This window comes from Podarcis vaucheri (genome assembly GCF_965113315.1).
Source record: "Podarcis vaucheri genome assembly, chromosome: 11".
Taxonomy (NCBI): Eukaryota; Metazoa; Chordata; class Lepidosauria; order Squamata; family Lacertidae; genus Podarcis; species Podarcis vaucheri.
Genome location: NC_138749.1, coordinates 37,279,231 through 37,306,996, shown reverse-complemented (window position 1 = coordinate 37,306,996; position 27,766 = coordinate 37,279,231). Strand labels below are relative to the sequence as shown.

The following is a 27,766-nucleotide window of genomic DNA, read 5'->3' as shown; positions in this document are numbered from 1 at the left end:
CTGTCGTCGGGGGGCGGAGTGTCCTCCTCCCCCTCCCCTCCTCCCTTCCCTCCGCCCGAGTCGCAGGCAGTGACGCTGTGCTTCTCCTTCCTTGTGTCTTGCAGGCACGGAGCGGCACGAGCTGACCTCGTGGAAGAGCTACGCGTCGATCTTCCGCTTCTTCGGCGACGCCATGGAGGCGAAGAGCAGCTCGGGCAAAGCGGCTCCGACGCGCCGCTCGCAGCGGATCCGCTACGAGGAGCTGTAACCGGGCGGGTGGGCGGGCGGGAGCCGGCGCCTGCCTGCCTTCCCGCCTGCGCGTCTGGGCGGCGGCGGCGCTCGGCAGTCCCAGCCCCTCATTAGATTGTTTTCTTCCTAGAGCACAGGGTCGCCGTGTCTACATCTAAGTAGCGTTTTGCATTATTTCTAGATGAGTGCAACTGTCAAAGCAATATGGGTTCACTGGTTGTGCTTCCTGTGGGCTGCGGCGGGGATTTCGGGCTGCCCATCAGTGCGCAGATTAAGGCTGACAGCAGCACCGCACCGCGCAGCCTGGTGCAGCTCTAATTGCCCTGACAGAGCCCGGCACCGAGCTGATGGCGGGCGGGCGCGGCGCCTCCCGGGTCCTAGCGCCCGGCTCTCCCTCGCTCCTCCCCGCCGTCGGAGCTCACTTTCAGTTCTCCTTGATTTTAATGGTGGACTTCAACTCTCGCTAACCATGGTCCCGCCCACGCGTTAGGCTCTTTAATGATTTCCCGCAAACGCTTTGGGCGGGTTTTTTAAAAATAATAATAATAAAATATTTCCGTGCTTTTTATATTCAGGGGCCCTAATAAACTCTATTGACACAATGGTAGCGATCCTAAGCCTTTCACGTTTGTGAGACGTACGTGTCGCGTCAATGTGTTTAGGATGCGCGTGTAACTCCAGCAATGGCTATTTTACTCTTTCTACTTAAGGCTGCGGAGAGGCAGTGCCACCCAAACTGAAACCATACATTTAATCAGTGGGTGCTTTGTTTGGTGTTTATTAATGAGGAAGACTTGAGCGACTTCAGCAAATCTGAGCATTGAAAGAGGACTTTATTTTACTTCCAAATGCGCCAAAACTACCGAGCGCTCTTTGCTTATGTGGTTCCTAGGGAGTTTGCTGAGTCATTAAAAAAAAAACCCTAAAAGGATGTTTTAGCGACAAATGTAATATAGAGCAAATAATACCAGTATTTAAAATGTTGCTTCTAATACTTGGTTGAAACGTTTATTTTTTATTCTAACAGAATCTATTTTGTGACAAATCAGATAGCGAAGAACTTTTTTAAAGATCCTGGACGCTCCCAGGACGCCGCCTCTCCGCCCTGGGCCTCCCGGTGCGAGGCCGGGGCAGCAGAGTTTTCCATTCCTTGCTGAAACAGGGTCCGCCTTTGCCGGGAGGGGCGACTTCCCCCCTCCCTGCCGAAAGATCTTTTTTCTCACTCAATCTGTTGAACTCCTGAAGCCAGTTTCGATTTACCTTCACCGTCTGGTGACACTGTGAAATATTAATAGCAAAAAAGAAAGAAAGAAAAGAAGCATGTATTACTGACGTTGCTAATCACTTTTGTTATAAGCAAGAGGAGGTCGTTTTTACATTCCTTAAATTCCTCATGGCTTTCAATGAGTCCTGACTCTTTATAATTCCACGCAGACCTAAAAGTCCATCTGTTGTCACCGCGTGTTTCCAGTTACCATGATACTCAGTAGGGTCTGCCTTTCACCCAACGCCGCAAATTCACGGGCTTCTAAGACCCAAACTCGTGGCCAGTGTGGATAAAAGGAGTGGGGTCCCTATGGGCCTCATCTCACACCCCCCCCAAAGCTCTGCCCGACCCGGACTCCAAGCCTGGGGCGCCCTCTCCACGTTCTCGGCCAGGCCACGAGGCTCAGCTGACTGCCGGGAGTTGCTGCCCTGCGCGCGGCTTGCGCAGAGGGATCCCCATCGGACGGCAACCCGGCCACTTCCAGAGCAGCAGCGCCTGGCTGGTGCTCGAGTAGGCGCGCCGGGGCACCAAGGAGCGTTTGAACTTTTCCTGGCCTCCCCTCTCAGATGTTACCCGAGCGAAAGAGGGGGTCACATTTCATCTCATGCATGCATTCAGTGGCTGGGCGATTTCGTTAGATACCCACCACCAGCTCGTTTGAAAGGGAAGCTTTTGGGATTTCAGAACAGACGTGTTGGCGCACGTCTTTGAAAGCGCTGCTGTTAAGATTATCCCAAAGGGCGCAATTCGGGTTAAGGGGCCCTGTCGGTGCAAAGTGGAGAGAGAGAGAGACAAGGGCTTTCCCTTCCATCGGAAACCTGCCAGCGCCATCTCTCTGGGGGCAGATTCAAAGCCAGAGTCAAGTGGCTCCAAGTGCAGAGGTGAAGGTGGCCTGTCTCGGCGCGTCCGCTTCCTCGCCTGACCTCTTCTGCTCTGTGAAGGGGTGACCTTTCAGACTGGCAAGTTGCGCACCTACTCTTCTGTGCAGGGAGAATGAACGAGCCACAGTCGGGCAGGCTTGCGGCAGGAATAGTCTCCTGATCGCTTCCCTGGTGACCATCTCCCCCACCTGATGGTCCCGGTCTCCCGTTTCCCCGTTCTCTGGAACTGCTCCTCTCTCTCTCTCTCACACACACACACACACACACCCACCTGGGCCCACCTTAACGTCAGCTTCAGGGTGGTAGACGGTCGACCTGGTCTTTTTTCTTATCCATGCTTTTTCTTTCCTTAGCTGTGATCTTGTGGGCTTTTCCCACAGCAACCCTTAGACCTTACCCTGTCTTTTGTGAAAGCCTCTAGGGCTCTGCAAAGTGCCAAATCTCACCAAATGAGTTTTTTCCTCCTCTCCAAAGTGTCACGGTTGAGGTTTCTACTCCTTCCGGTGTGGTCCCACCAGCCCCTTGCTCTGTATCTCGTGCCGTTGCCTGGGTTGTGTTCTCGCTGCTTCTGGACCCAACTGTAAAGCACACAGGGAGCTGTTCAAAGGGTTGTCTCTTTCTGTTTACACTGAACCAATAAAAAAATGGTTTCTCTTTTAAAATGCGGGTGTGACTTTCTTGTCTCTGGTCTTGTTAAGCAACTGTGCCAGGCGCAACAACTCAAAGGGATGTTCATTTGCTGCTGGCCGGACAAAACCCGTTTGCCAGGAGCAAGGGGAGCGCAGCAGCTTCCAGGAAGGATCTCTCTGACTCGGTTTCCCCTCAGCAGAGCGAGCCGCGAAAGAAAGATCTTCCTCCACCTGGGCCGTTTAAGACTGGGAATTATTTGCGTGGCCTCTGAACGTGTTTACGAATATCCAAGGCCTTCCAAAAATGCGAGGCGGGGGAAATCGCGCTTGCTGTTAAAAGGGCTGGGGAGGAAAGGCACATATAGAGCGAAAGGATGAATCGGACACCACAGTGCATGGGAATGCCTGCGAATGGGTATTGCGGAGGGTATGTTTAGGAACCATTTTATCCAAACAAATTATATCCCCAGCTTTTGACAAAAAAAAAAAAAATCGCCTGTGATGCAGCTCGGCCCCATTCACGCTTACCCAAAACAAGGCGCCAGTAAGTTCCGAGGGGCTGCACCCCCAGTACCTGCGTATATGAGTGCAAAGGCCAAAAAAGAAAAAGAAAACCTTCGAAAGTGTTGTGTGGCGTCCAGCAAAGGTTCCGGGGCTTGAGCTTTCCCAGTTTAGCGTTTATTTCATCCGAGCCATAAATTCTACCATGTATAAAAATCTCCACACCTTTCACGCGTCTGCTAAAGTCCCCAGCAGCAAATTATGAAGCATTTTTAGGGTCATACATGGGCTTCTCCCCAGTTCAAATCAAGGGGTCTTTCAAGGGATGCCTGCATGGGATGAGGCTCGTTCATTTTCCTCTTGGAGCCATCGCTGGTCTTTTCTAGGAAGGCGCTTAAGGCTTGCCAGCCCCAACCAAGGAAGAGTGGCTTTCCTTCCTTGCACAACTGTCCTCTTATTGCACCTTGCTGGCGTTAGAAAGTGGGAGAAGCTGGGAAAGGGGGCATCCTGGGGGCGGAAATCACTAGACCTTTTTACATGGATGGCACCAGAGGAAGGGCCAAGACCCTTCCCCAGAGGAATAGCCCTCCCCCCACCCAGCTAGCCTAGTTTCCTGAGGTTACAGAGGAGAAGCTCCTTCTGAAGTGCGGACTCCTGGACCGGGACTTCTAGCAATGGGTCCAGTTCTAAGAAGGGTTACCTGGAGAACAATAGTACCTAGTTCACAGGAGACCTGTTGTATAGAATTTCGCTCTAAGCCATCCATCCCAGACATGTCAGGAAGTCAGTCTTACTCCCACTGAGTTGGATGAGGCTCTCTCGAAGGTAAGTGGAGATAGGATTGCAGCCTTCACGTGACCTGCACAGTTCTTATTTCTTTCTTTCGACCACGTGGGACCCTGCTCACTCCCAGCCAGCGCCGCTATGCAGTCTGCCCTTTCTGGACACGCTGCTCTCTGGTGTGCATTTGAATCTTACCTACTAATGGGTCAAATCGATTAAAAAACCTCCAAATCGACCTACAGGATATTTGATAAAGGACAAGCCGGGCAGGACCTCCAAGTGGGCGTTTGCTGCCCAAGCGCTGGGATGGGACTAACGGGGTGGGAGAGCTGTGTAGCTCCAGGATCTGATGGAAAAAGGGGAGCTGGGAACCTTTTTGGTGGCTTCTGTGATTCTGGATGCCTGGTGCAATGGACTCCACTCTGTGTCTGCTGGGCTAAGCCTGATCAAAACTTAGCTCCCAAACCGAACCTGACTACTTCTGGCGGGGGGACGGGGGACTTGCATGTCCTTTATATCTGCCAAGGTGGGCCTGAGCTAAAAGCTTCCCCATCCAAGTCAGTGCACATTCTGACCCAGAAATGCGAGGAATCCTGTCCCTCCTTGCTGCTGCTGCTGCTGCTGCTGCTGACTAGAGATTTTCCCTCCACTGCAAAGGAGGTCTCTTAACTGCTTTCCATGAATATAATTCGTGGGCCCTGGAGAATGGACGAATCCCACTACACCCGAATGACCCTTGGCATCCCCTCCTCTTCCAGGCCTTCATTACTCTAGGAAAAGTAAGAGAGTCAGCTATAGACTGTAGCAGCATTAAACTGTGATCGTGCGTATGTGACTGGGGGTGTACCTCCCAGTCGAGGGACAGTGGTGCAAAATATCTGAAACACACCCACACCCTTGAAGCATTTTAGCTTTTAGCTCGGCACCTGAGCTGTGTAGCAGTAGCAGTAGCAGTAGCAGTAGCAACGATCTCCTTTAAAACACACTTGGGAGGAATTAATGACCGAATGGTTGGTTTAATTGATTCCTCCTTGGATTGGTGGCTCCAAGTTTCACACCGCTAGTCTGTTCACAAGCTGATGTCTTGAGGAGTTACCATAAATCTGGGCTAAGCCCGCTCGGCTGAAACAGAGCTCCGGCAGTCCGGGGAGGGGTGGAGGCTAAGGCAGAGGATTGTTCCTGGTAAAGAATGAGCCAGGGGGCAAGGCTGTCAGGATAGAACCGGGATCTTTCACTTGGGACAGTGAAGTACTGTAGCTGGAGCCCAGGAAACACCAACACACACCCCGCTATAGGTTTTAGAACAAGTTTAGTGCCAAAGATCTGTAATGCCTTAAAGGAGAGAGAGTGAGAATCGATACAACTGGACCAGTTCGTAGTTACGCCGAACTCTGGATGGAGCGAATGAAGAGGGGCAACGCGAAAGGAAGGTGGAACAAGCTCTTACTTTCCATTCTACTTTGACTAGGCAAAGCACCTGTAAGAATGTTCCAGTTTTGCACCAAAGCAGCTGAACGGACAGTTATGAACACATTCTGACTATGGGGCTCTAGTTTTGCCGGCTAAGAGGATCTGTTTACCATCAAAGGTTGCACCGGGTTTCAACTCCTGGTTGGGCGGGCCTGTATCCATATCTCCATATCTCTATATCTATCTGTAGTATATAATCCCAGGATTTATTTCTGCAGGACCCCCGTCTCCTTTTAACCAAACGTATTATTTGTTAACCGCCCAATAACCCCGTGAAGTTTCTTCCTGAGAAAATTTTCCCATTTTACAGATGAACAAATAAGGTCGACAGGCCCCTGGCTAGTATCTGTCCTTTTAAAGTAAAACTCTGTTTGGGTTCATGAGAAAGAGAGTTTCTGTGCATGCCGCAAGGTCCTTTTATGCAGCTTAGTACCTTCATTCTAATACATAAGTTGACGTGGATTCCTAATCAACTAAAGTGGGACGTTTAAATATTTCTTTTCTCAGAGGAAGCGCACTTATTCTCCCCCCTCCCCCCCCAGGAACCAATTCACAAGTACAATTGAAAGCTGTCATATAAGACGACGGCAGTCTGTGTGCCTGCGCTCGAATTTCTATTCCCGATGAAGTTAAAGTAACCTGTTAAAGGATGCGGAGTGTATTTCTGTGTGTATCTGATAGACAGATCACGCTAATTGTTGACTTAGGTCCCCCAAAGTGTGAAAAAAGAACTTCCCCAAACTTTGCAAACGCTGTCATTGCTCCTAATCCCCCACATTTTCCACTTTTCTTTCCAGTTTCGGATTGCGTGTGTTTGTGAGCATTTCACCAGATCAGTGACAGCTCTTTATTTGCATAATTATATGCTCTGGTCTGAAGAGAAAACTAACCCCCAAATTTCATGGGTCACCAAACTACGACAATCAATGTTTTATCACGTATGCTAAGCAAAAACCTAAGAAGCTATATGAAGTTTCTTGGGGAGGTTTTTACTCCTCAGAAAATTAAAGACGTGGTGCCCCTTCAATAGATGCAAAATCTTTCCAAGCTCTTTGTAACTGAATTCTGTTTGAAGGGGGAAACCAGAGATTAACACGTAGATCTGGGGAGAGCGAGGCGGGGGCAGAGACCCTCGAGCGTCACTTCAAAGTAGATTTCCAAAAAGAAGCGCCTATGCGTGTTGACAGTTGCCTGCTCCAAATACTGTAAGGGGCCAATCCTATACGTGTATGTTGAGCGTTCAGCGGGGCTTACTCCCAGTAAAGTGGGTCCCGGATTGCAGCCTAAATCCCATTCGCAGCAAAAAAGGGCCCGCAGACCCACTCGGATCCCCAAATAGGATTGTTCGTGTTGTTTGAGTCCCATATACAACTCATGGGTTTAAAGCTGGGATCCCGCTTTCCTTCCATTTATCAGTGATGGGATGGGAGGGTATAAGCCATCTAATCTATCGATCTATCATATTTAAAATAAACGTAAAGACTAGCTTAATCACCCCCAGCCTCGCAACGGGATTTGTTCTGGTCCTTGAATGCACCCAAATCCGTGGGAGGCCCCATCATTTTGGAATGTGATCAACGTGCATGGTTGGAGCGAAGAATGGATTTAGGAGTGATCACAAGCCAGAAGGACAGGCGAGAGAAAAAACACCCACTTGACTCAGGAGGCTGCAGAACAGGCGGGAAATTCCTGTGGGGTAAAATGTGGAAAGTGTGTGTCGCGGGGCTGGGGGTGGGAGTTGAGCTCGGAGCAGGAAATCCATCCTGGGGATCTGCTGGTCCCCCTTCATTGGGGGAACTGAATTCGGAGTCCTTCTTCTGCAAGTGACTTAAAACTAAAATGAGGCGAAGGGATGAGAAAGTAGGACATTTCCCATGATCTTTACTAAGCTTTGGCTGAGGACGATTAAGCCCGAACCTCGAGCAAGGGAGCAGGCTGGATATTTGGAGCCGACAGGAGTTGTGCCTGTCCCGCCGCCAAAGCAGCCTCTGGGCCCAGGAAGGAGCCGCGGTGGTTTGGCCGGAGTCGCCACGAGAGCTGGCCGCGCCCGGGATGAAAAGGCCGGTGATCGCCTTCTTCCCCTTCAGAGCATCAAATGAGAATAATCTGGGGGAAGAAGGAGAGAAAAGCCCTCGCCTCTTCACCTCCCCGGCGAATGCGGGCTCTCTCAGCTGGAGGAGTAACATCTGACATTCCTCCTCACAAGAGGGAAACTTCAAAAGAAGAGCAGGGAACTGGAGAGGGAGAAGCCAACAGGCGAATATTCACGGCGCGAAAGGGGACGGCTCTGGAGAGCTCAGGGCCAGCCTGCCTCCTGTTCCCTCTGCCTCTGGCCCGGCTTCCGGGGGGAAAGGGAGCAGGTCGCTCGCCCCGACGGCCGAGGTTTTGCTAGCTTCTCCATGAGAGGGTCCCCTGCCTCCCAGGCTCTCCCTGCAGCCCCGACATGCCTGGGTCTCTGTGGAAGTCAGGTGACGAGAACGACTTTCCCGGAGACCGGTCAGCAGCTCCCGGCTCGCCACTCCCGGCTGGACCTGCGAGGCTTGAAAGGAAAGGCCCTGCTTGGCTGGGGGGGGGGATAATTTTCACTCTTCCTTCCGCATAATCCCTTCTGCCCCCTCCCAAAAAGGTCATCTCACGCCCATCGTCTAACTTTTGCTTTCGAATTCCCCCTGTGGGGGAACAGTAGAGCAGAGCTTCGACCCACCCAGTGCAATGTCTACTGCCCCTTCGGATCACCTCGACTGAACAAAGAGTAAAATATGAGAGATATTTCTTTGCTTCTGCGTTTAATGAATTCCTTGAACGGGTTCCCTAGACCCAGAAGGAGCGCACACCAGTCTTAATTTCGCCCCAGTTCCACCTGCGATTTACTCCTACTTAAGACAAGTTAAGAAGCATCTTGCGGGTAACATCGTATCTAATAACTTCACGTGCAAGTGTTTGGAGGCTGGGTGCGCGCGCGGACCTCCTCTTTCTCCTCGAACTTTTTTGTTCTTTAAAAAAGTTTGGGCTTGTCCCTCAGTTATTAACCAGTTGGTTAATTCACTTTCCGTTTCCTAAATATAGGTGCAGGGCTTTATCTTAAAAAGTTTGCTTTTGCATCCTAATTAATTCTTCTAACTAGGGGAACCTTGAGAGCCCGTTAATTAGTAACGTCGATTTAACTCCTGTGCGACTTTCCTGATCTTTGGCACAAATCAGAGTAGCTTTTCTGCTAACAGAGAGATAGACTAGAAAAAAGAGGATAAAGAAAGACGTAATGGCTGCTTCATGGATCGCTGACCATGTGTTCATTCGGGCATCTCTATCTGCACATCTTAAAGCCACTTTAAAGGATACCTAAGAAATCTGGAACCCTGGAACCCTCGGTTTAGCCCTGCTGAATCTCTCATTTCACCCTTGCTTTCCCTTAAAGCTCAGTGTGTTAAAGAATCAGGATCAGGTCTCCATGTTAATCTGCTTCTTGGAAGCAAGTTGGAAGATAACGACTCAGTCCTTCAGCTTCCAAAGTGGGTGGGAAGTTATGATACGGGTGTTTTCTGAGCCTCCCAAGTTGGGCTGTTAAGATTTAGAAAATAGAGAAACCATGTCAGCCGCGGGAAGGTGTCCAAACTTTTACCAGGCTGGGGTGGGGGTGCGAATTGGGAACCCCTTGATAGAGCAACTGAGGCTGTGACAGTCTCTCTGCCAGGGAACCCGAGAAATCGGAGCGGAGCTGGGTTTGCGCCATCCACTCTCTGTAGCACCATGGACAGCTCCTAGTTCTGAGCTGCCCTCGCCCTAAACAAGCCTGGAGCAGGCTGCGGAAGACCTCGCTCTCAGAGACGACGTTTTTGTATCCTGAATCCCGCCTGCTCCGCGCTTCCTCTCATCTCCCTTGAAGCAAGGAGAGTTAACCATGCATTTATGCCCCCTACTCAGGACTTCCCACCTCATGTGCTCTTCTGGTCCGATTCCACTGCCCTGGTCTGATGGCACTGCCCGCAGGCCCCCGATTTCGTTTTCATCCTCTATCCTCTCCCTAAGCTCCTTCCGCCAAGATTCCCGCATTGCCCATCCTTGGTTTCCAGCTTTGCCCAGAACCAGACCTCCCCCTCCCCCTCCTCCTCCTCCTCCTCTCTCTCTCTCTCTCTCATTGCGGGGATGCGTGCATGCCATTTCCCCCTTCCCATGCGATCTTCATCTTTCCCTTGGCTATACTGAGGCGATACTGGTGGGGGCGGGGATCTGAGGTCCTCCTGGTTGGTTGCAAAGCAGATCCGCTTCCCTTCTTTGATGCGCGCCTACTCGATGCAACCCCACTGACTGCCAGGCAGCTGGTTAATTGCAGCCTCGGGAGAGGCACCCCAGAGCCCGAGCCCTAAGAGCCTGGCAGCCCTCCCTTTCTCCCTCTCCACCCTCCCCGCTTTGCTAAAGGGTCGGCCAGTCTGCGCGTCTCAACCCCGTAACTTTACCTCCCTTCAACTTCCCCCTTCCAGACCCGCCACCTGCTGTGATCGTCGGGACTTTAAGCCCTCTCTCAGTCTCCGCATCCTTTAATTCAAGTTATGCGCAAGGAGAGAGAGAGAGAGAGAGAGAGAGAGAGAGAGAGAGAGAGAGAAAGAAATAATGTCTCTTTTTTCTTCCTCTTTGATCACATCCCTGTCATTTTAGCAAACAACTTGCAGCCTTGCAAGCTTGTAAAGTCAAGCTATTTACTTGTTCGCTATTTAAATGCAACAAGATGCTCTTTGCTCATTAAAATGTTCTCGCTCTGCCTTCTTTTGCTGAGAGATCCGATTCCTTCCCATTTGCTTCCCCGATCCGTCCAAAACTACAAAAAGGGGTAAAGGGGGGGGGTGAGCAAGTTGGATAGCTAAGGATTTCCTGGCTTTCCCTTAATATAAATGCCCCCAGTCCCAGCTGAGCAACGACAGCGAGGAGTTACAGACCTCCCTGCTTTTGAGTTATTGGGAAGGAACTTACTGGAATGGCTTTGGGGCATTAGGAGAGCAAAGTTATAGCCCAGTGCTCTTACTAATATTAAATACTATTACGGATCATGAGCCAGATTCATGGAAACGGATATTTAGATATCCACAACAGGGTTATTTGAGGGTTATTTTCCTCCCCGCAAATGAAAGAAACCGCTGCCTTCTCTCTGCTAGCTTGTGGAGAACATAGTTCGCTTATTAAAAGGGTTCGTTCCAACGTCCGAGTCAAATTATTCTGTTTTCAGGATTAACTTTGCCTGCAAGTTCACGAGGGAAACCTCGAACCCCCTTTTCGTCATCACGACCCCTTATTCGTGTTACGATGGATTAAATGGAATCCCTTCTTCTCGACCCACCTGTAGTCGGTTCGGCTCACGCGCACCACCGTTTTCACTGTTCTCTATAGAGCAGCTTCGTAGGGGGAATTCTGTTTTCTCTGCTTGATCTTCATTTGCACCCACAAAAAGTCCAAGGAAAGGGTCCACTCGCTCCCCCCAGCTAGCCAACCGGCCCTGGGTAGGCGGAGGGGGCCGCTTTCGTTTTTTGTAACAGGGAACCCGAGGCAGAACGGTTAGGAATTAAACTTTCAGAGGAATAACCTGTTGCACGCTTCTGATTTGGGGAAAGTGAAGATCACCGTGGTATTTTATTTTTATTTTTTTTAATTCGTGGTATCTTCTATCTAACCAGGATATTTTATAGCGTGGATACTGATAGCTTTCTGATCAGTAGTCGAATTGATTCCAGACCATAATTCAGACATTGTTGTAGTGAGCAATGTTACTATAAACCAGTTTTGTATTATTGTTATTCTTATTCTTATTGACAACTAATTGGCCGAGTGAAAGTTAGATGTCTGCATATTTAAGAGGGGGAAGGATTTGTGTTTCGAGGCAGCTCACCTTCGGTATTAAATATTTGCTCCTTTCTTTGATCTATATTAGGATATTAGGTTTCTCCGGAGCGTGAGCCTCACTGACTAACAAAAAATCCCTTTTGTCAATCCTGCATTAAACCTTCTCATCTCAGTTCTTACGAAATCCTCTTTCTTCTGGTAATTTTGCTTTGTGTCTCCCCCACCTCCATTATTCTGAACATACATATCCTGAACATATCCTGAACAATTTAGCGAGTGCATGTCCGTGTTAGTAATCTTAAAAATAACTTTTAATGGGAGGCATATAGAAAATAATGGAATCTTAGAAAGGGGAAAGAGAAAAGGGACTAGAGATTGGGTGTCCAACATGAAAGCATTTTCAATTATTTGCTGCTCAATTATTTTCCCCAGCTATGGTTTACCTTGTGATTATTTTCTTTTTTCTTATTCGTGACATGCGTTGAAAAATATTACTCTCTCTCTCCCCCCCCCCTTTCTTACCTCTTGTAACCCTTCAAAGTCGTTTGAAATTACTTTTCTTGTCTTTTGGCCATTTGTCAACGTCAAAACTACCTGGGCTATCTAGTGAAATGAAAGTGTTTCGTGTATATCTTAGATATATGAAAGGATTCCTCAATAGAGTTTTCTGGAAATCAATAGACACCCATTAATGTCCTAAGTGCCTACTGGGTATTTTTTGGGGGGGAAATAGTCAGCTCCTTGGGTATAATATCCTGGGATAAAGTTGCAGGATCCTCATTACAGTCCACTGGGATAGCGGAGTTTGACAAAGAACATTTTCAAGAGTAATTACATTTAGGGAAGTTTTGAAAACATGGGGCTGCTACCAGATGCTGCTTCTGAGCTCTGTCTTGCTTCTGTCGCCTCTCTCCCACTGAATGATTGTGGATATATGCGTGTCATTTTCCTGTTTATCTATCTGTGCTCAAGCCTAAGTATTTTTTTTTTTTACTTTTAACGTGCCACAGTATGTGAGTGTGAGTTTCTCTGTGTGTGAGCACGCACGCACAAATACATATATCACACATTTATTCGCTAGCATCCTTGTAATAATGGGTTCGACTTTCAGCCCCTACAAGACAAACTTTATTCTGTTCAATGGAAATGAACCTCAGATGTGCAGATGAACTCTATACACTTATTGAGTAGAAGCTACACTCCGGCCCACCTTATTAACGATTATAATTGTGGCTCCCTGCTCATCAGGACCGGCTCTCTGAAAGAGGTTTCTTTCTGCTACTCTCTACTTCCCTTCATACCCGCACGATGCTTAAGCTGACGACCCCAGAGCGTTCAGAGGAGGAGGCACATATCCTAAGACTAGGCAAGGCAACCCAGCTTCTTTCTCCATGGGCAGTTCTGCCTGGCCCACAAAAGACGGGAAAGAGCCTTGCCTGCTTTAAAGCACTGCTCTTTAGAGATCAACTGCTGAAAGAGATACCTGTGCGCTTTGAATTGCTTTAGGGGAGGGAGGGAGAGAATCAGAGCGAGGTTCTGCCGGCGCTGCACCTAAAACCGGAATGTCCCAGAAAGGTAGAGGGATTCGTTCATGTTGGTGCAAGTGAAGCCGTAACAAGAGCCAAACTCTGTAGCATTTAAGATTTCATTCTCAGCTTTCTACCTTGGAAAACGAGACCCGTTTGCTTAACTTAATCCGGAACATATGTTTGCAACTGTAGCGCCGTGTGTGTGTGTGTGTGTGTGTGTGTGTGTGTGTGTGTGTGTCTGTGTGTTTCTCTGTGTGTGTGGTTTGAAGTTGATCAAGTTGTAAATTTTCCGCCTTAGGTTTTCAGCGCCTCCTAGTTACAGCCTAACACTTTGAGATTTTACAAAGGCTCTAACTAAAGGGGAGAAAATGAAATAACAACCATGTAATTTATCGAATGTTGCGAGTCGCACCAAACCAGCCTATTTTTCTTCCCCTGTGGTAGTGATTGTTGTTAAAGACCTGCATTTCTGAGAAACTGAGCCAGAAAAGAGAATGCAACAAAATGACTTCTGAAAAAGGAACGTCTTTAATATGCATTGCTGTTTTAACACTTAAGAATACGCTCTTCCTGTTTCTATAAACGTAACGATGATCACAATAATAGTATTTGAAATCTGGAATTAATAATAAATTAAAAGTACTTTATACTCTAATACATGTACCTGTCAATACAAAACTTTCAGATTACTTTTTCTAAGGAGAGGAGTTTCCATATAATGAATCCCTAATCATATAATCAATAGAAACAACCGAGGCTTTTAAATTTCTAAACAGTTTTCTTACTTTAATGAAATGAATAAATTTAGAACACGGAAGGTAATTTTGCAGAATAAATTTAGACTGTAGGAGATACAGAAACAGACCCCCAGGCTTTACAAACCTTAAAAAAAAGATAAAAAGAGAACGTACATTTGATTTTGTGGCATTTTCACTTTAAATCGCTCATAATTGTTTTGATCTATTCATGAAAGAGTGACAAGGAGGCTAACTTAATACGACCAGTTTCTATTTCTGGTGAAGCTAGATCTCATGTGCGTATTTACATTGCCTGCAACTAATGAAAACATGTATCAAATCTCCGGGTTGTGTGTTGCTTTTTTTTATTAGGTTTCCCCAAATACAAATTAGCTACATTTTGGTCCAGCCACCAAAAAGGAGGGAAATCATTAAGTAGATTACAACATGATTACAACATGAATTGGCAGAGAGTAAAGACGCCATAGTTCAGATTTTGCTTGCAGGCTGCCTTTTATTTCAATCGGGATATTTATATGATGATTCTGTATGATTCTTAACATTATTTAATAGCACTTTTTATTTTTTGCTGGAACTAAAGTGCGTTCCTCGCAGAACGAAGCGGGGGTAGGTGATCTGATTTATCTGGGGGAGGATATACGAAAAGGGGCCGTTTTAGCTCTGAATCGGAATGTATTGAGAGACACAGCGCCATCTAGCAAACAAATGGAGAATCAAAGGCGAGGAATCGGCGAGGCCCTTCGGACAGTCATAGAAAAAAAGGGGGGGGGGAGAGAGAAGCGAGAGAGAGACTGAGCAGGAAACTTACACTGCCTCGTCAGTTTCACCTGAGCAGAGCTCCCCCCTCCCCCCCAGCAGACAATCCGCACTCCGTTCAGTGTTTCGCAGGGCTCTGCCCTTTCCCTCCCTGCTTCTGAAAGAGCAATTCGGCTCCGTGTCGTTTGCGCTTCGCTTCTGAGTATTAGGACAGGCAGGTTTCCCTTAATCAAGGTCAGATATTACTAGCACTATCTGGTCCCTGGGATGTATACAACCGAGGTACAGTACACGCGCCTGCCAGGCGCTTAATAACTTTTTCTCTGCTCGTTATCTCCAGCTCTCGTTTTTAGGGATGGGGAAAGAGTGAGAGAAGTCAATTGAGCAGCACAGAAAGGACGAAAGTCACCAGGTCCCCTGACTGTTCTATCCTTGCATCTCCACCACACCCCAGTATAGCCAAGGTGGTTGGTGGCTGCTTGCTTGCTTTGCTGGTCCGGTGAAATGCAGGCGTTTAAACGCTCCGTGAAATAGATGTAATATATTTTCACAAACTTAAGATGCCAGGCGGTGGCCACGTCGCTCAAAGGAAGCAACGCCCTTCCTTTCGAATGACTACAGAACAAAGGCAGGGCATATTCCATTCTCGTAATCTTTGCTGTTCGATTAATCTTCTGTGGCTTTCTTTCTTTTTTAAAAAAGGATGGTGGAGGGAGAGGAAAGGGTGTGTGGGGGGGAGCAGAGAGAATAAACCAAATAATCCACCTCTGGGTATTTGCAAGCCATGTTTACATTAGTTCTGCAAAATTAAACAAAGACACCAAATGACTGTGAGGAAGAGAAATTGTTGCCACTCTGCAAGCGCGCGGAAGGCTCTCTAATAAAGGGAGAGTCATTATCGAGGCTTCGTGGAAATCGTCGCGGGTTAGGAAGAGGCGACTAAGACAAATAAGGCGCACCTTTGCCTTCACAGCTCTTTATTGCCACCTGCTCGAGAAATGTTCCTGCGGAGTATCAGAAGCCCAAATGTCACCCGTCGCTCTTGTGCTGTTGTTGTGAAGTGTCTGGGCTGTGAAAGATTGTCTCCAGATGCGCCCACCCTTCAGAACAGGCTTCTGGCGCCCACTCGCCTTTCAACTGGCCAAGCATCTTTCGACATTCCCCTTTTAGAAGCCCAGTATTCAACATCTCAGCTAACCTTGCATCCTTCCCAAAAAAACCTCCCCACCCACCTCTCCCCGGCCATTCAGATCCTTGAGATTAACATGGCTTGAAACTAACAGGGGTCTCAGAACGTGCCCGTCGTAACAACCACAAGGGTACGATCCACCAGCTCTAGTGTTTGCTTGCCTAACTCCCTGAAGGAAAAAGAGTTCCCCCTTCCTCCTCTAATTTCTTTTTCCCCCGAGGTCTGAGCTTTCCGTTCTGTGAGATCCGTGGGAAATACGGGGCAGAATGGTGGCCACTGAAATCAGCTCTGTCTCCTTCGGGCTCTGTCCAGCTCTTGAAGTTCCTTGGAAAGAAGGAGAACTATATTGGGGGAGCGGGGTGTGTGTAGGGCAGGGAGAAGGCTGCTCTCTTTGGGTGGTTTCATCTCTATCGCCTGGACAAGATTTTCTTACCCATGAAACCTGCTCCGTGGTGGGGTTCCCCAGCTGTTTAAATGAACATTGATTTATTGCGTTTAAAAGTAAATTTACACACACGCCAACATCATTCCGTTTTGTTTCCCCAGACCCTAAGATTTATTTTCTGCTTAGCGCTTGTCTGACAAAACAATGTCCTTTAACTTTATTACACATCGATGAGGAAATCTGTCTTATTTCCCCCCTGCTTGGATTTATTGCTCTTGTTACCTGGTTTGTTGAGGAAAGGATGGGTGGAGAGAAGGCTGTGGAAAGCGGGGAAATTACGAAAAAAGAAAGAAAGAAAGAAAGAAAGAAAGAAAGAAAGAAAGAAAGAAAGAAAGGCTGACTTGAAGAAATATAGGCGCACCTCGCAGGTCCCGGGCTTTGGGAAAAGGGAGCAGGGCGGAAGAGCAGGAAAATACTAATTTTCACAAATTAGAATGTTCGAGTGATTTGTTTTAAGAAACACAAAGCTCCCTTCATCTGCTAGAAGGCCTGATGCTCTTTGCACAAACTCTTTTGCAACAGATCCATTACTGAGAAGCAAAAATATAATACAACAAAACAAACAAAGCAAAATAAAAAATAATCCTACCACTCTGACTTACCTCTGCGCAGTAAAGTCCCAATTACCCAGCCTATGGGATGGTTGCTCTCAGGGGATTGAGCTGCACTTTGAAACAGTCTTTACGGTACACTTCATCTACGTTTTTGTTGTCTTTAGTTCTCATTAAAAGGCCACTTTATTCTTTTCACTGATATACTGTCTGTGTTCTTCATTTCACACTCTTGAAAGCAAAGTTCTTACAACTTATCAGGGAAGAAGGGCTCCGAGGCTCTTTGGGGTGGGGTGGGGATGAAGCTAGAGGGGATGAGAAAGAGAGGCAGGAGAGGGAAATCCGTGGACAGGAATTTTAAAGAATTTTTTTGAGCACACACAGAGAGAGACAAACAAGAGAGGTTGCTGAGGCAATGTGCTATTTCAGGGGTGTTGGTGGAAAAATTGAAAAGGGCTATCGGGCAGTCATACAGCGTTAGCCAGACACTGTGTGTGTGTGTGTGTGTGTGTGTGTGTGTGTGTGTGTGTGTGTAGCCTGGCCTTATTCCGACTCCCTTACTCCCCCCCCAACCTGATTTATCACAGAGGCGTCTAATAATCACTTTGGAGATGTCAACTGAGGACTGTCCCTTTGCAAGGCGAAAGTGAAGGTGTAAGGAAGGGTGGGGGTTGCTATCCTCATCAGTCGGAGCAATTCTTTGTAGAGAGTCTCCCATAAATGCACTACCTTTCAGGCCAGACCCCCCGGGCTCCGAGAGCCGCTCCACCCGCCTTTCCCACTTGTTGTCCAGACCGGCGAAAGAAACACAAAGCGTTTATTTGGAAGAATCTCTTACCGAGCCAGAAAGAGGGTAGTAGGGTCAATCAGCTACATCGGTCTAAATCGATCTCGAATCAATATCGATCTCGAATCGATAAGACCTTTTTCCCCATACGCGCGTGCGTGTGCCCAGATAGCGTATACACGGCTCTAAGAATGCACCCAGGATCCGACCCGAAGTGGAGCCAAAGAAGAAAAGGGGGCAAGGCTCTTGAGCATCCCTCTATTCATATTAGCAGCATTTCTTTCTGCTTGCCCTTTGAATGGGGCCGTGTCACTCAGAGAACTAAGGGCCATTTCTTTAATCTCTCTCCTCTGCCCTCACAGATCGACAGCCTTTCTCCCCACTCCCTGCTCCCCCCATGCCCCCCTCCCTTCAGGGCACAAGATCCCCGTCCAGCTAGGCTCAGGCCGTCGCCGCTGCCTTCAGTGGGAGATCATAAGCCGGGCTACGTCCCCTGGTCTCCGACGGGATAGACCCCGGGGCTCCTGGAGAGCCGTGAGGCCCCCTGGGCACCCCCACCCCCCACTGGAGCCATGCCCTAAAGAAATGGAGGGTCTAGGTTTGGTGATGAATTAGTCTTTTGGGGAGTGGGATGGTTTTTCTTAATTCAACCTGGCGTCCTAAAGAAAGGCTGGAATGCCCCAGTATACCTATTTGTGGATTAGAAAATTGCATGGAGACGTTTTCAAATCGAACCGAAGTTCTATGGATTCGAATTAGGATGGATCTTTTCTCTCCCCCCCCCTTTTTTTATCTACCCAGTTATGCCACAGTGGTGAACCAGAGGGAATTAAGCCCTCTTCAAGTCCAAAGGCCTGGATTCCTCTTCGAGGAGGCTCGGGCTACAGATGGCTCAGGGGCTCTCAACCAGCTTCATAGCAGCCAGCAAAGACTACGAACTAGCTGCTGCCATACGTGTGTGCGCGCGTGTGCTGGGGATATTTTTAGAGTTGGAGTAGCCACTCCACCAGGCAAACGGAGAAATGGTTCAAGGCGAGATCTCTACTGCTGCCCTCCTTTACTCACAAGCAAGCCCGCCCGCCCGCCCGCCTCAAATTTCATGAGGCTTAATCCCCAGGAACCGTGCACAGGCGGCCTGTATTCAAGGGAGAGCCATTTTGCAAGGGCACCCGCGGTACTGCTCTGGCATGATGCGCGACACCAGCTGCCTCCTCATCCCAGCCATCTCCCATCCAAATGCACACGTTCTTCCCAAGCGGGTGGAGAGAAATACATAACCGGGTTGAGAGTGCATGCCTTACACTACCGCCGCCAATAAGCCAGGGGCCTGTTTCTCTCTCTCTCTGCCCTCCGAGGTACTATTGAGAGAAGGTCAGCCCCCCCCGCTCGATCCTCGCCCAGATTAAGCCGCAGTAGTTCCCTGCCAGCTGATTTCCCACCCCACTCAGAGACACCTCTGACTTAACTCAGGGATTTGTGAGAAATGTAAATAAAAGGGCATCGGACTGGGATGTCAGGCGCCCTGGGCCTCCGGAAATTCGAATGGATAGTAGATTGAATAAATGCCGGCATGACCGAATTGTGGGCAGGTTTGGGGGGGAAAGGTGAGAGGAACGATCTGAGGGTGGGGGCAAACGGTCGATTCACCCACAGAATCCGACATGTTATTTTCTCTTTGCAGCAATAATAAATAGGCACTAATGAACCGAGGTACTAACTGTGTCCCCTAAGAGGGCGAAGCTCCAGGCGCAAAGATGACTGCCCGTTGCAAATGGTGAACAAACACGCGCGCGCGCGCGCACACACACAGAGCACTAACTTGGGACCCGCTTTCTAGCGGCCCCTTCCCAAGGAAAGGCGAGGGCAGCCGAGAATGTGGGTGAATAAAACGCCAGTTAAAACGCTATTAAACAGCGCAGAAGGTGCAAAGCTCGCGCCTCGTTCCGCCTTGATATGCAATTAAATTACAGCAAATTCCTCTTTAAATAATATCGTTTGGAATCCTTCGCTAAGATTCAAGGATGTCTGAGGTTAAGTAGCTTTTAAAACGTCAGTTCTAAATGGCTTATGCAATGAATAGCTACCTTTAAATCCTAACACCATTATAAATACTCTATACATGTGGATGTCAGTTTATCTCTACATATTTCTTCTTCAAATGAGGAAAGCATTCATGATCATCATAATAAAAAAGCTCCTTGACATATTTGAGTTTAGAAAAGCAGATGTTAATTCCACCCTCCCTTCTCCCCACATCTTGTTTTATGACCAACTCTGTTGGAAAGGAGCCAACGGCGCCCTGCGCTTTGCTCAGTGACTAGTAGCCCGGGCGCATTAGAGCCTTCGCAGCACCAGCCGAGACGAGACTCGAGCCATAAAAACCCCACACACATCTGGGTTTCTTTCCCTTTTTTTCCGTAACAACAACAAAATTAAATTAGGGAAAGAGTTGCAATACAAATGGGAGGAGGGGGAAAGGGTTTTGGGGACTTGGGGATGGATGCAGGAAGAGAACACACCTGCAGCCGCGCCGGAAAAAGAAACGGCCTGTGGATATTTTTCAAGATAGAAAGAGCCTTTCTGGGGGCCTGGCCAAACAGGCGTGTATTTTCAGTGAAATAAGTAAAAAATAATAATAAAATAAGAGGAGGTGCCAAATATGATTGCCAGCTCCCCACAGACACAGAGAAAACAGTGTTCTAGGACACTCCCCCCTGTTTTAGGGGGAGGGATACCTCCCCCAAAAAACCAATGGAAGAGATTCCTGGACAAGAAATGCTTTACTTCAGAGCACCCCTCCTTTTAGCTGTTTTCACATCCCCATTCTCTCCAGGCAGCCTCCCTTCCCTTCCAAGCTGAGGGATCAAGTCTGAGGGTTCCCATCGTTTTCTCGCTCCCTCCCCCGCTCCTCTTTTCGCCCCATTAACTAATATGTTTGAGAAAGGTTCTTGTTTGCCCCGAGTTACACGGGGAGCAGAAGACATGGGAGGGCTTGAGACAGCGACGGCACCGCCACACAAACCCGGAGCCGAGCTTTCCCTGGCATCACAATTAACTGTATGCAATATTTATCATTCGACAATGTTTGCCATCAGGAAATACCAAACGTAAAATCGGTGGAAGTTTAATAAACAGACACCCAGAGATTGATCAAATAGAATGAATAAACATGCCTGGATTTTTTTTTTATGCGCACGTCTGTGCTTCTGACTATTAGGCGATAATCCTGAGTGAGAAATAAATGCCATTGGAGTCCGCGGAGGAGGGGCGGGCCGGGAGGGGAGGGAAGGCGGGGGCTCTCTAGCCAGCCAGTTCGCCTCCTACTGAAGTTAATTCCCACCGGTCCAAGTTCCCTGCGGCTTGGAAAGGTTAGGACTGCACCCTTAGATCCCCGGGGACGCATCCGGGGACGCATCCAGATTCCTTGTCCGACATATCATATCCCCACACCCCATGTGGAAGGAGCTATGAGAAAGGGCCACGGTGCCTCCCTTAAGAAACTGTGGCCAGAGTTGGTTTTAAATATATATGTCTCTTTATGGTTCAAAACTGGGGGGGGGGGGGAACCATGGTCGTCTGTCAAAATGGTAGTCAAAAGTCTGGTGTGATTGTTAAAAAAATAACAGGACTCTCTCTCTCTCTCTCTCTCTCTCTGTCCTTTTCCTCCCCGCTCCCCTCTTTTTTTTTCCTTTTTAAATGCAGGATCTCGCCGGCTGGGGCAACACAATGGCAAGCCATCTGGTGCTCAAGAGAAGCGGTGGAGACGGCAGAGAACGGAGCCATCCGCAGCTTCCTAGAAGCGCACGGGGCCTGCAGGCTCCCCCCTCCCTTTGGCTCCCCGGCCTATAGCTAAACTTGGACGATGGTCTGTGGCTGGTGATCTCGGGACCCGCCAAGCAAGCAAGTCGCCCCGGAGCAGCCCGAGGACCCTCTCCACGCGCGCCAAGCGCCGCTTCGCCTCCTGCTGCTGGGAGGTGGTCCCAAGCGCAGGAGCGAGCAGGGAAGAGCTCCACCCCCTTCCCTTGGTCGCGGAGCGGATAGGTCGGGGCCCGGGTGACGTCACTCCCCATCGCGCAGGAGAGGAACCGGGAGCGCGGGGGAGGGCGCGGGGGAGGCAGAGAGAGAAGCTTCTTGCCTGCTGGGCTCTACAGTTGGGAAGTTTTGCTTGGGACAGCAGCAGCAAGAGTAACAACTCAATAATAATAATCGGAAATTAGCCCTTTGCGCTTATCTCTCCGTTTCCTCCATCCTTGTTTAAGCTGGGATATCTATTACCCCCCCCCCCACTGCAATGCTTGGCTCGATTTAAGAGCACGCGGCAAAAAGGAGGGAAAACAGGTGGTGGGGATGGGGGGGGGGAGAAAATGTATTAAACAAACCCTTCCGGGTGAACCTGACCCACGCAGAGACCTGTAGCAGATGACCTGCATCTCTCTCCCCCTCTCTCTTGCGCACAGGAGGGTTCTCATCTGACTTGTCACCGCATCTCTCACCCTCAGCGCCTTCCTTTGGCCCCATATTTCTGTCAGAAGGGTCGCTGGTGTCAGACCCGCCTCCTTCCCCACTTGGCCCTCCTCCGTCTTGCAAAGCATCCCTCTGAGCTGAGGGTGTGGGGCCTTAGCTGGCTCTCAAATCGCTCACAGCCAGGACCCCCCACCCGCCCCAGCCACCCCTGATCAGTATCCCATTAACCACTTACTTTGAAAGCGGAGCCTTTCCTTCGGCTGTTCCTTCTTCTCTTCCTTTCTCCAAGCACAGCCTCCCCAGGCCACTCAGCCTGGGCTGCAAAGGATTGCTCGGGTTGTCATAGGCCAATCATAGCGATCAGAAGAGAAATAAAACTTTCTCTCTCCTTCATTTGCCCTCTCTCTCCCTGCCCCCTCCCTTCTTTTTCCCAGGCTCCGCTGTCCTTCGGCACCTTCTGCAAGAAGGAGGGCTGCAGTCCCATCCCATCCCCTGGAGAGCGTCTTCCTCTGCTGGCCTCCCTGCTGAGGTAGCCGCGCGCTTCTGCTGCCGCGCTTGGGAGCAGGGAGCCCGGCCTCGGAGCGAAGTGCAGATTGAGACATATCGGGATCCCTATAAAAGGGTCATTTCGCGAGGGAGGCTGGACACAAAGTTTGGACTCGTGACTGGCATTCCTGAGAGGCCTGCATATTTTAAAAACAACAAAGCGAGCCCCCAAAGAAGGGATTGGGGGGGGGGGGCGAGAGAGCGAGAGAAGAGGGGAAATAGTGCGGGGGGGGGGGACTGGGAGAGAAGTTACTAAGTGACAAACATCTGTCAACATGAGCTAATTTGTAAGCTTTTGCTGCGAGGAGAAACTGACTAGTTTTGTGAGGGTCTGTGTTGGTCGATGCAGGGATCTTTGTCTCTAACCTCCCGCCCCCTACCCCTCCCACCCCGCTTTTATGTGAGTGTTTAATCCTAGAAAGTTCCTAAAATGGATCTAAGACCAAACCAAACGGGGAAGTTTGACCTGAAAGGTCTTTCTGGCCTTCGGATTAAAGCCCCCTCTCCCCTCTCCCCCCTAGGCCACCGTCCTCCTCTCAGCCGCTCCCCTTTCTTAGCTCTTTATAAACCGTTTCGAGATGGGGGGGATATAAACGTGTCTCAATGGCACAGCGACAAAGGCCAAAAGAAACACCAGTGACATGAGCTGCTGTTGCCCCCCCCCCCCAGCCCCCAGCCCACCGCAACCTTCTTAACAATAAGGTTTTATCTTGCAGCGAAAGAATAAGATCCTCCTCTTTCCTCTCTTGGAAAGAGATCACATTAAAAGCTTCAAAAAGAGAGACAGAGGGGGAGAAAGGCCGGTGTGCGATGCGGAGACGTCCTCTCGGGCCGCATACGCGTCAGGAAAGTCGCAGCAAGTTAACTTTCCCAGCCTTTGGCGCAGATCTGGAAAGCAGGCGCAGGCTGGGCAGAGGCGGGGGAAGCTGGCGCAAGCGGGGAGGCGAAGGAGCGGGGGCGGGTCTGATGCTGGGGCGATTTGACTGGACTGGGTGGGATCCTCGGCAGCCCCAGGATCAGGGGGCCGTTTAGTGTGTGCGGGGCCCGCGGAGAAGCCTGTTTCTCTCCTAGACAGCTGAAGACAAAAGGAGAGGAGGCCTAGTGGTGAGCTGGATATCTCTGTTAGTTGTCAGCTCAGGTCCAGGGGCAGACGAGGAATGCTAATCAGCCAGCCATTGCAGAGGGGCTGAAGGCTGCAGATCTCTCGCATAGTCACGTCATCTCTCTCTCTCTCTCTCTCTCTCTCTCTCTCTCTCTCTCCGGTTGTTTCGCTCTCACTCCCAGGGCACTTGCTTGGTTTTTTGCACTCACGTCCACCAGCTACACACCCATCCCTGGATCTTTATGTACTCAAGAACACAATCCTTAAACATACACAACATGCGCACATACAATGCTACTCAGGCTTTATTCCTCGTTCCTCTCCCCCTGGGGTGACATGGGAAAGGTTTGCGTGGAAGCAGTCTGAGTGCCACTCCACCAAACGGCTCGCGTCGGCTGGAATCCCAAGGGTTTTCCTCTAACTGGTTATGACTGTTCCAGACAGGGTGGCACTTTGGGCTCCACCGGCGAGACCGAATCACAAATTACCATGTTGTAATTGTTCACTCCTCCATAGCTATCCGAGCTTCGGTCTTTTTTTGCTCTGACACACAGAGAGAGGGGGGGGGGGAGAAAGAAAGGGAGAGAGAGAGAGAGAGAGAGAGAGAGAGAGAGAGAGAGACGTTCCTACCTCCTTCTCTAAACAGAGGGATCGATAGCTGACCCCACGGTTTGGCCAGTGCTTTATTTATCTGCCCGAGCAATGATATTATCAGCCTTAAACGTTATATACAGCAAATGTCTTCCTAAATCAACACACAAGGATATCTCCCAGCAGCCAAGCTGCTCTGCCTTCAAGAAGTTCGCTCTGCCTCTTGCCCTCTCCTCCGCTTTCCACAACAACCGGGGCCCGTTTTACACCCCGTAGTTTTCAACGGGATTCTCTGTTTGAAGCTTGATGGTGGGCTCTGCAGCCGAGAGGTTGTAGATACACGATTGTGCAACCCCGCTTGCTGTTTCTTCCAGGGATTCGCTTGTCAGCTTGGCTGGGCTGCTTAAAGGCTGCTCAACGCTATCCCTTTTTTGTAATGGGGGTGGGGAGGAGATCTAATTTCCCACTGTCCTCTCTGTTAATTGCTTTCTTTCCTTGCAATTATATGTATAAACCGATTTGCTCCTTTCCATGTTATGGCTTTGTGATTCTAATGCAAACCACTTGAGGGGGGTTGGGGTGGGGAGAGAAGAGACCAGCCATCTCCCCCCATCACACACAGGCAAAATGCATCTTAGAAGATGCGTCGGTCCTTAGGGCTGCAGTGCATCTCAGTCTTACTTGGGAGTAGATCCCACGGCATTTAGCAGGATGTGCTTCTGAGCAAGGCGGGCAACACTTATTTTCAAATGTATGGCAGCCAACCAGATCGGGGCCTTCCGGTGAAATTCACCATACCCAGAAATTGGACCCAACACCGAATTGCTCCGGCATAATCAGACAAAGGATGGGGACCCTCAGGGCAGCTCATCTGCCAGTCCTACTCTCCATTCACGTTCATCTCCCTTGGCTCCCTCTACAGGTGGCTGTCCTTGGCCATCATGGCCCACTGGGGAATCCCAGCCCATTTTATTCCACTTGTTTCTGCAACCTTGACAAAGGTGCAACGCTAGGTGCGCGTTTGAAGCCCAAAGCTGTAGACAGAATGACTGGCAAAGCCATCCCCAACGAGCTCAACAGAGATCATTCGGAGTGCTCGCGATTGCCGTCTCCGCGGGAAGGGGTTGCCATGGAAGGCAGCGGGGTGAAAGAGGCTGAGAGTCCGGCTGAAGTCCTTGGAGGGGCTTCCGCCAACTTCCAAGCCTCAGAGTGGGTGGAAGGCGAGAGGGGAGCGGAGAACGTGACGCAGCTCGGAAAAGAGGCAGTTCTGGAGAGAAAGAGAGAGTCACCTTGCCTTCCTTCCAGCTTCTCTGCAAATTTCTCCTTCCTTTTCAGCTGTTTTGTGCTGACTCTTCTATGTGATGTGCTGGCTGGGTGGGGAGAAAAGAATTGGGAGGAGGGCACTGAGGGAGCATATTTTAAGTCCAGAATCCTCAATGGTTTCTTCTCTCTCTCTCTCTCTCTCTCTCTCTCTCTCTCTCTCAAAAGCCACACAACCCAACTTTGAAAATGGATTCGCTGACAAGTAAGGATAATAAATTAGAGGCGCTTTCAGATAGATATCTCAGACGTGAAATTGCGCCCAGCTGGTTGTGTAAGCAAACAAATAGCCGCCGTGTTCGAGGGCTCGCGGCTTGATGAATAGAACACGACAGAGGTAAATGGCTCTTTAACTCATTTAGGAATAAAACTCTCCGGCTCCCCCAGTCAAAGAGCCTCGGAACGGCGTGGATCCTGAGCGAGCCCTTTTAAACAAGAGTTTTATTGGTTTCCACTTGTGAGCCCTCATCTTTCCCCAATTCCTCCCTCCCACCCCCGCAGGGAGGCCTCGTCAAGGCACCAACTGACTAGTTAAAAAAAAAAAAGGAAGAAGACAAAAACTTGTCAGGTTTCGAAAGGTGTAGTAGCCACATGGCAAACTTGAAAATCTGCCAGAATTATCAGGGCTGGTTCTGGCTGCCTGCCTGGCTGCCCGCCTTTCCCGCTAGAAACTCAATAGAAAATATGAACCGACTGTATTATTATTTTTCATAAAAAAAAGAAATTCTTCCCTAGCATCAGGACGATATTGCCTTTTCTTTCTTTCTTTTTAATTTCACCCATTTATGTAAACTGGAGGGGGAAGAGGGACAGAATCCATTTCTCCAAAGGTATTGAGTCTCCCCTACCTCGTCTAGAAGCCCAACCAGCAGAGAAGCCTCTTCTCTTTTACTCAGACTTCACTCTGGGGAAGGGACACCGCAATCTCACGCCACAAATCAGTGAGACTTAGTAGTTTCAGGCAAAACTGCTTCGGACCGAAGCTTTAGCTCCAAAAGGTCTTCTCATTACTAGGGAGGAGCTGGTGTAGGTCTATCTTCTCTCTGTTTGTCTGCCTCTCTTTCTCAAGATTCACGAGGCGGGGAAGGGATCTCTCTCTCTTTTTCTCTCTCACGCCACCCGTAATTCCTGGGGGGAACTTCTGTCCGACCCCCATCCTCTGCCTTTTTAATTTTTTTTTGGCTGGCGGAGGGTTCTAAAAGCAGCTTGAATCTACAACACTTTGCAACCACTTCAAAGAAATATTAAGCTCTCCCTCTCCCCGAGAACGTTTTGCTTGCAAAAAACGAACCCTTTGACTTGCACATCACGCACGCATGCACATTTAAAAGAGAGGGATCTATGCCAAAAAGAGTGACTTCGGATTAAAGCATTCAGATCTATGTTCTTATTGATGTCTAGAACGAAAAGGAGTTAACCCAAGTTGCCTTTTCCCAAGGAGAATGGCCCACAACCTCAAGCTTTCGACCAAAATGCTTTCTCGGTATTATCGATCTCTGCCAGAGCATCCTTACGTGGAGAGCTGCGTTTGAAATAAATTTATTAACCGTTCCCCCCTCCCTTCCATGACGTTAAACGTGACTCAACAAAGCGCTCTCTCTCTCTCTCTCTCTCCCTCCCTCCTTCCTTCCTTCCTTCCTTCCTTCCTTCCTTCCTTCCTTCCTTCCTTCCTTCCTTCCTTCCTTCTTCTCTCACCTAATTTGGTAGACATCCACATGTGGCTCCTAGATTCTTATAAAAGGAACAAATCTGTTATTCGTTGGCAGGTGAACCAGAGCGCTGTGGAGCCCTGAGACACATTCCCTCTTCCCTTGTCAAAAAACTGTCAGGGCTCTGTCGTCTGCCCAGTTGGGCTGAAGTCATTTCAGAAAGTCGACCCACAAACACCTTACGTTTAAATCAAGACTCACAGATGATGGGAGTGGAACTGGCTTGCCAGATCCCTTTTCCTTTCCGGGCGAGCGATGATGATCCACACACAAGACACTTCCAAGTACATCGTTTTAGGCCACTACATTCCGCTCTTATATATGAACATTCCTGACCAAATGTGCAGTCCCATTTACATCAGTGGTAGATCTAAACCCGTCTCACACCAGGGTGACTCCGCTTTTGCGGGGTTGTTCTCGTTAAATGCGAC

General features: G+C 49.2%; 1 protein-coding gene and 1 long non-coding RNA gene across 7 annotated transcripts in view; one reads left to right on the top strand and one right to left on the bottom strand.

Moving 5' to 3' along the window:
• ARB2A (ARB2 cotranscriptional regulator A) overlaps positions 1-3,038 on the top strand; it is a 213,125-nt gene extending 210,087 nt beyond the window's left edge. For 4 of the 5 annotated variants that reach the window (XM_082191366.1, XM_082191369.1, XM_082191365.1 and 1 more), the window contains one exon: positions 105-3,038. In XM_082191366.1, coding sequence (XP_082047492.1) covers positions 105-247 — 143 coding nt within the window. In that variant the 3' untranslated portion in view covers positions 248-3,038. The remainder of the gene's footprint in view (positions 1-104) is intronic. The other variant, XM_082191367.1, reaches the window with a different exon arrangement.
• LOC309514355 lies at positions 764-27,233 on the bottom strand. 2 transcript variants are annotated; one of them, XR_014211941.1, is made up of 2 exons: positions 22,303-27,233; positions 764-2,954 (listed from the first exon to the last, which is right to left on the bottom strand). It is a non-coding gene; the product is annotated as an uncharacterized lncRNA (long non-coding RNA). The 2 variants fall into 2 exon arrangements; XR_014211942.1 differs by lacking the exon at positions 22,303-27,233 and adding an exon at positions 16,868-20,893.
• Positions 27,234-27,766: the final 533 nt, after the last annotated feature.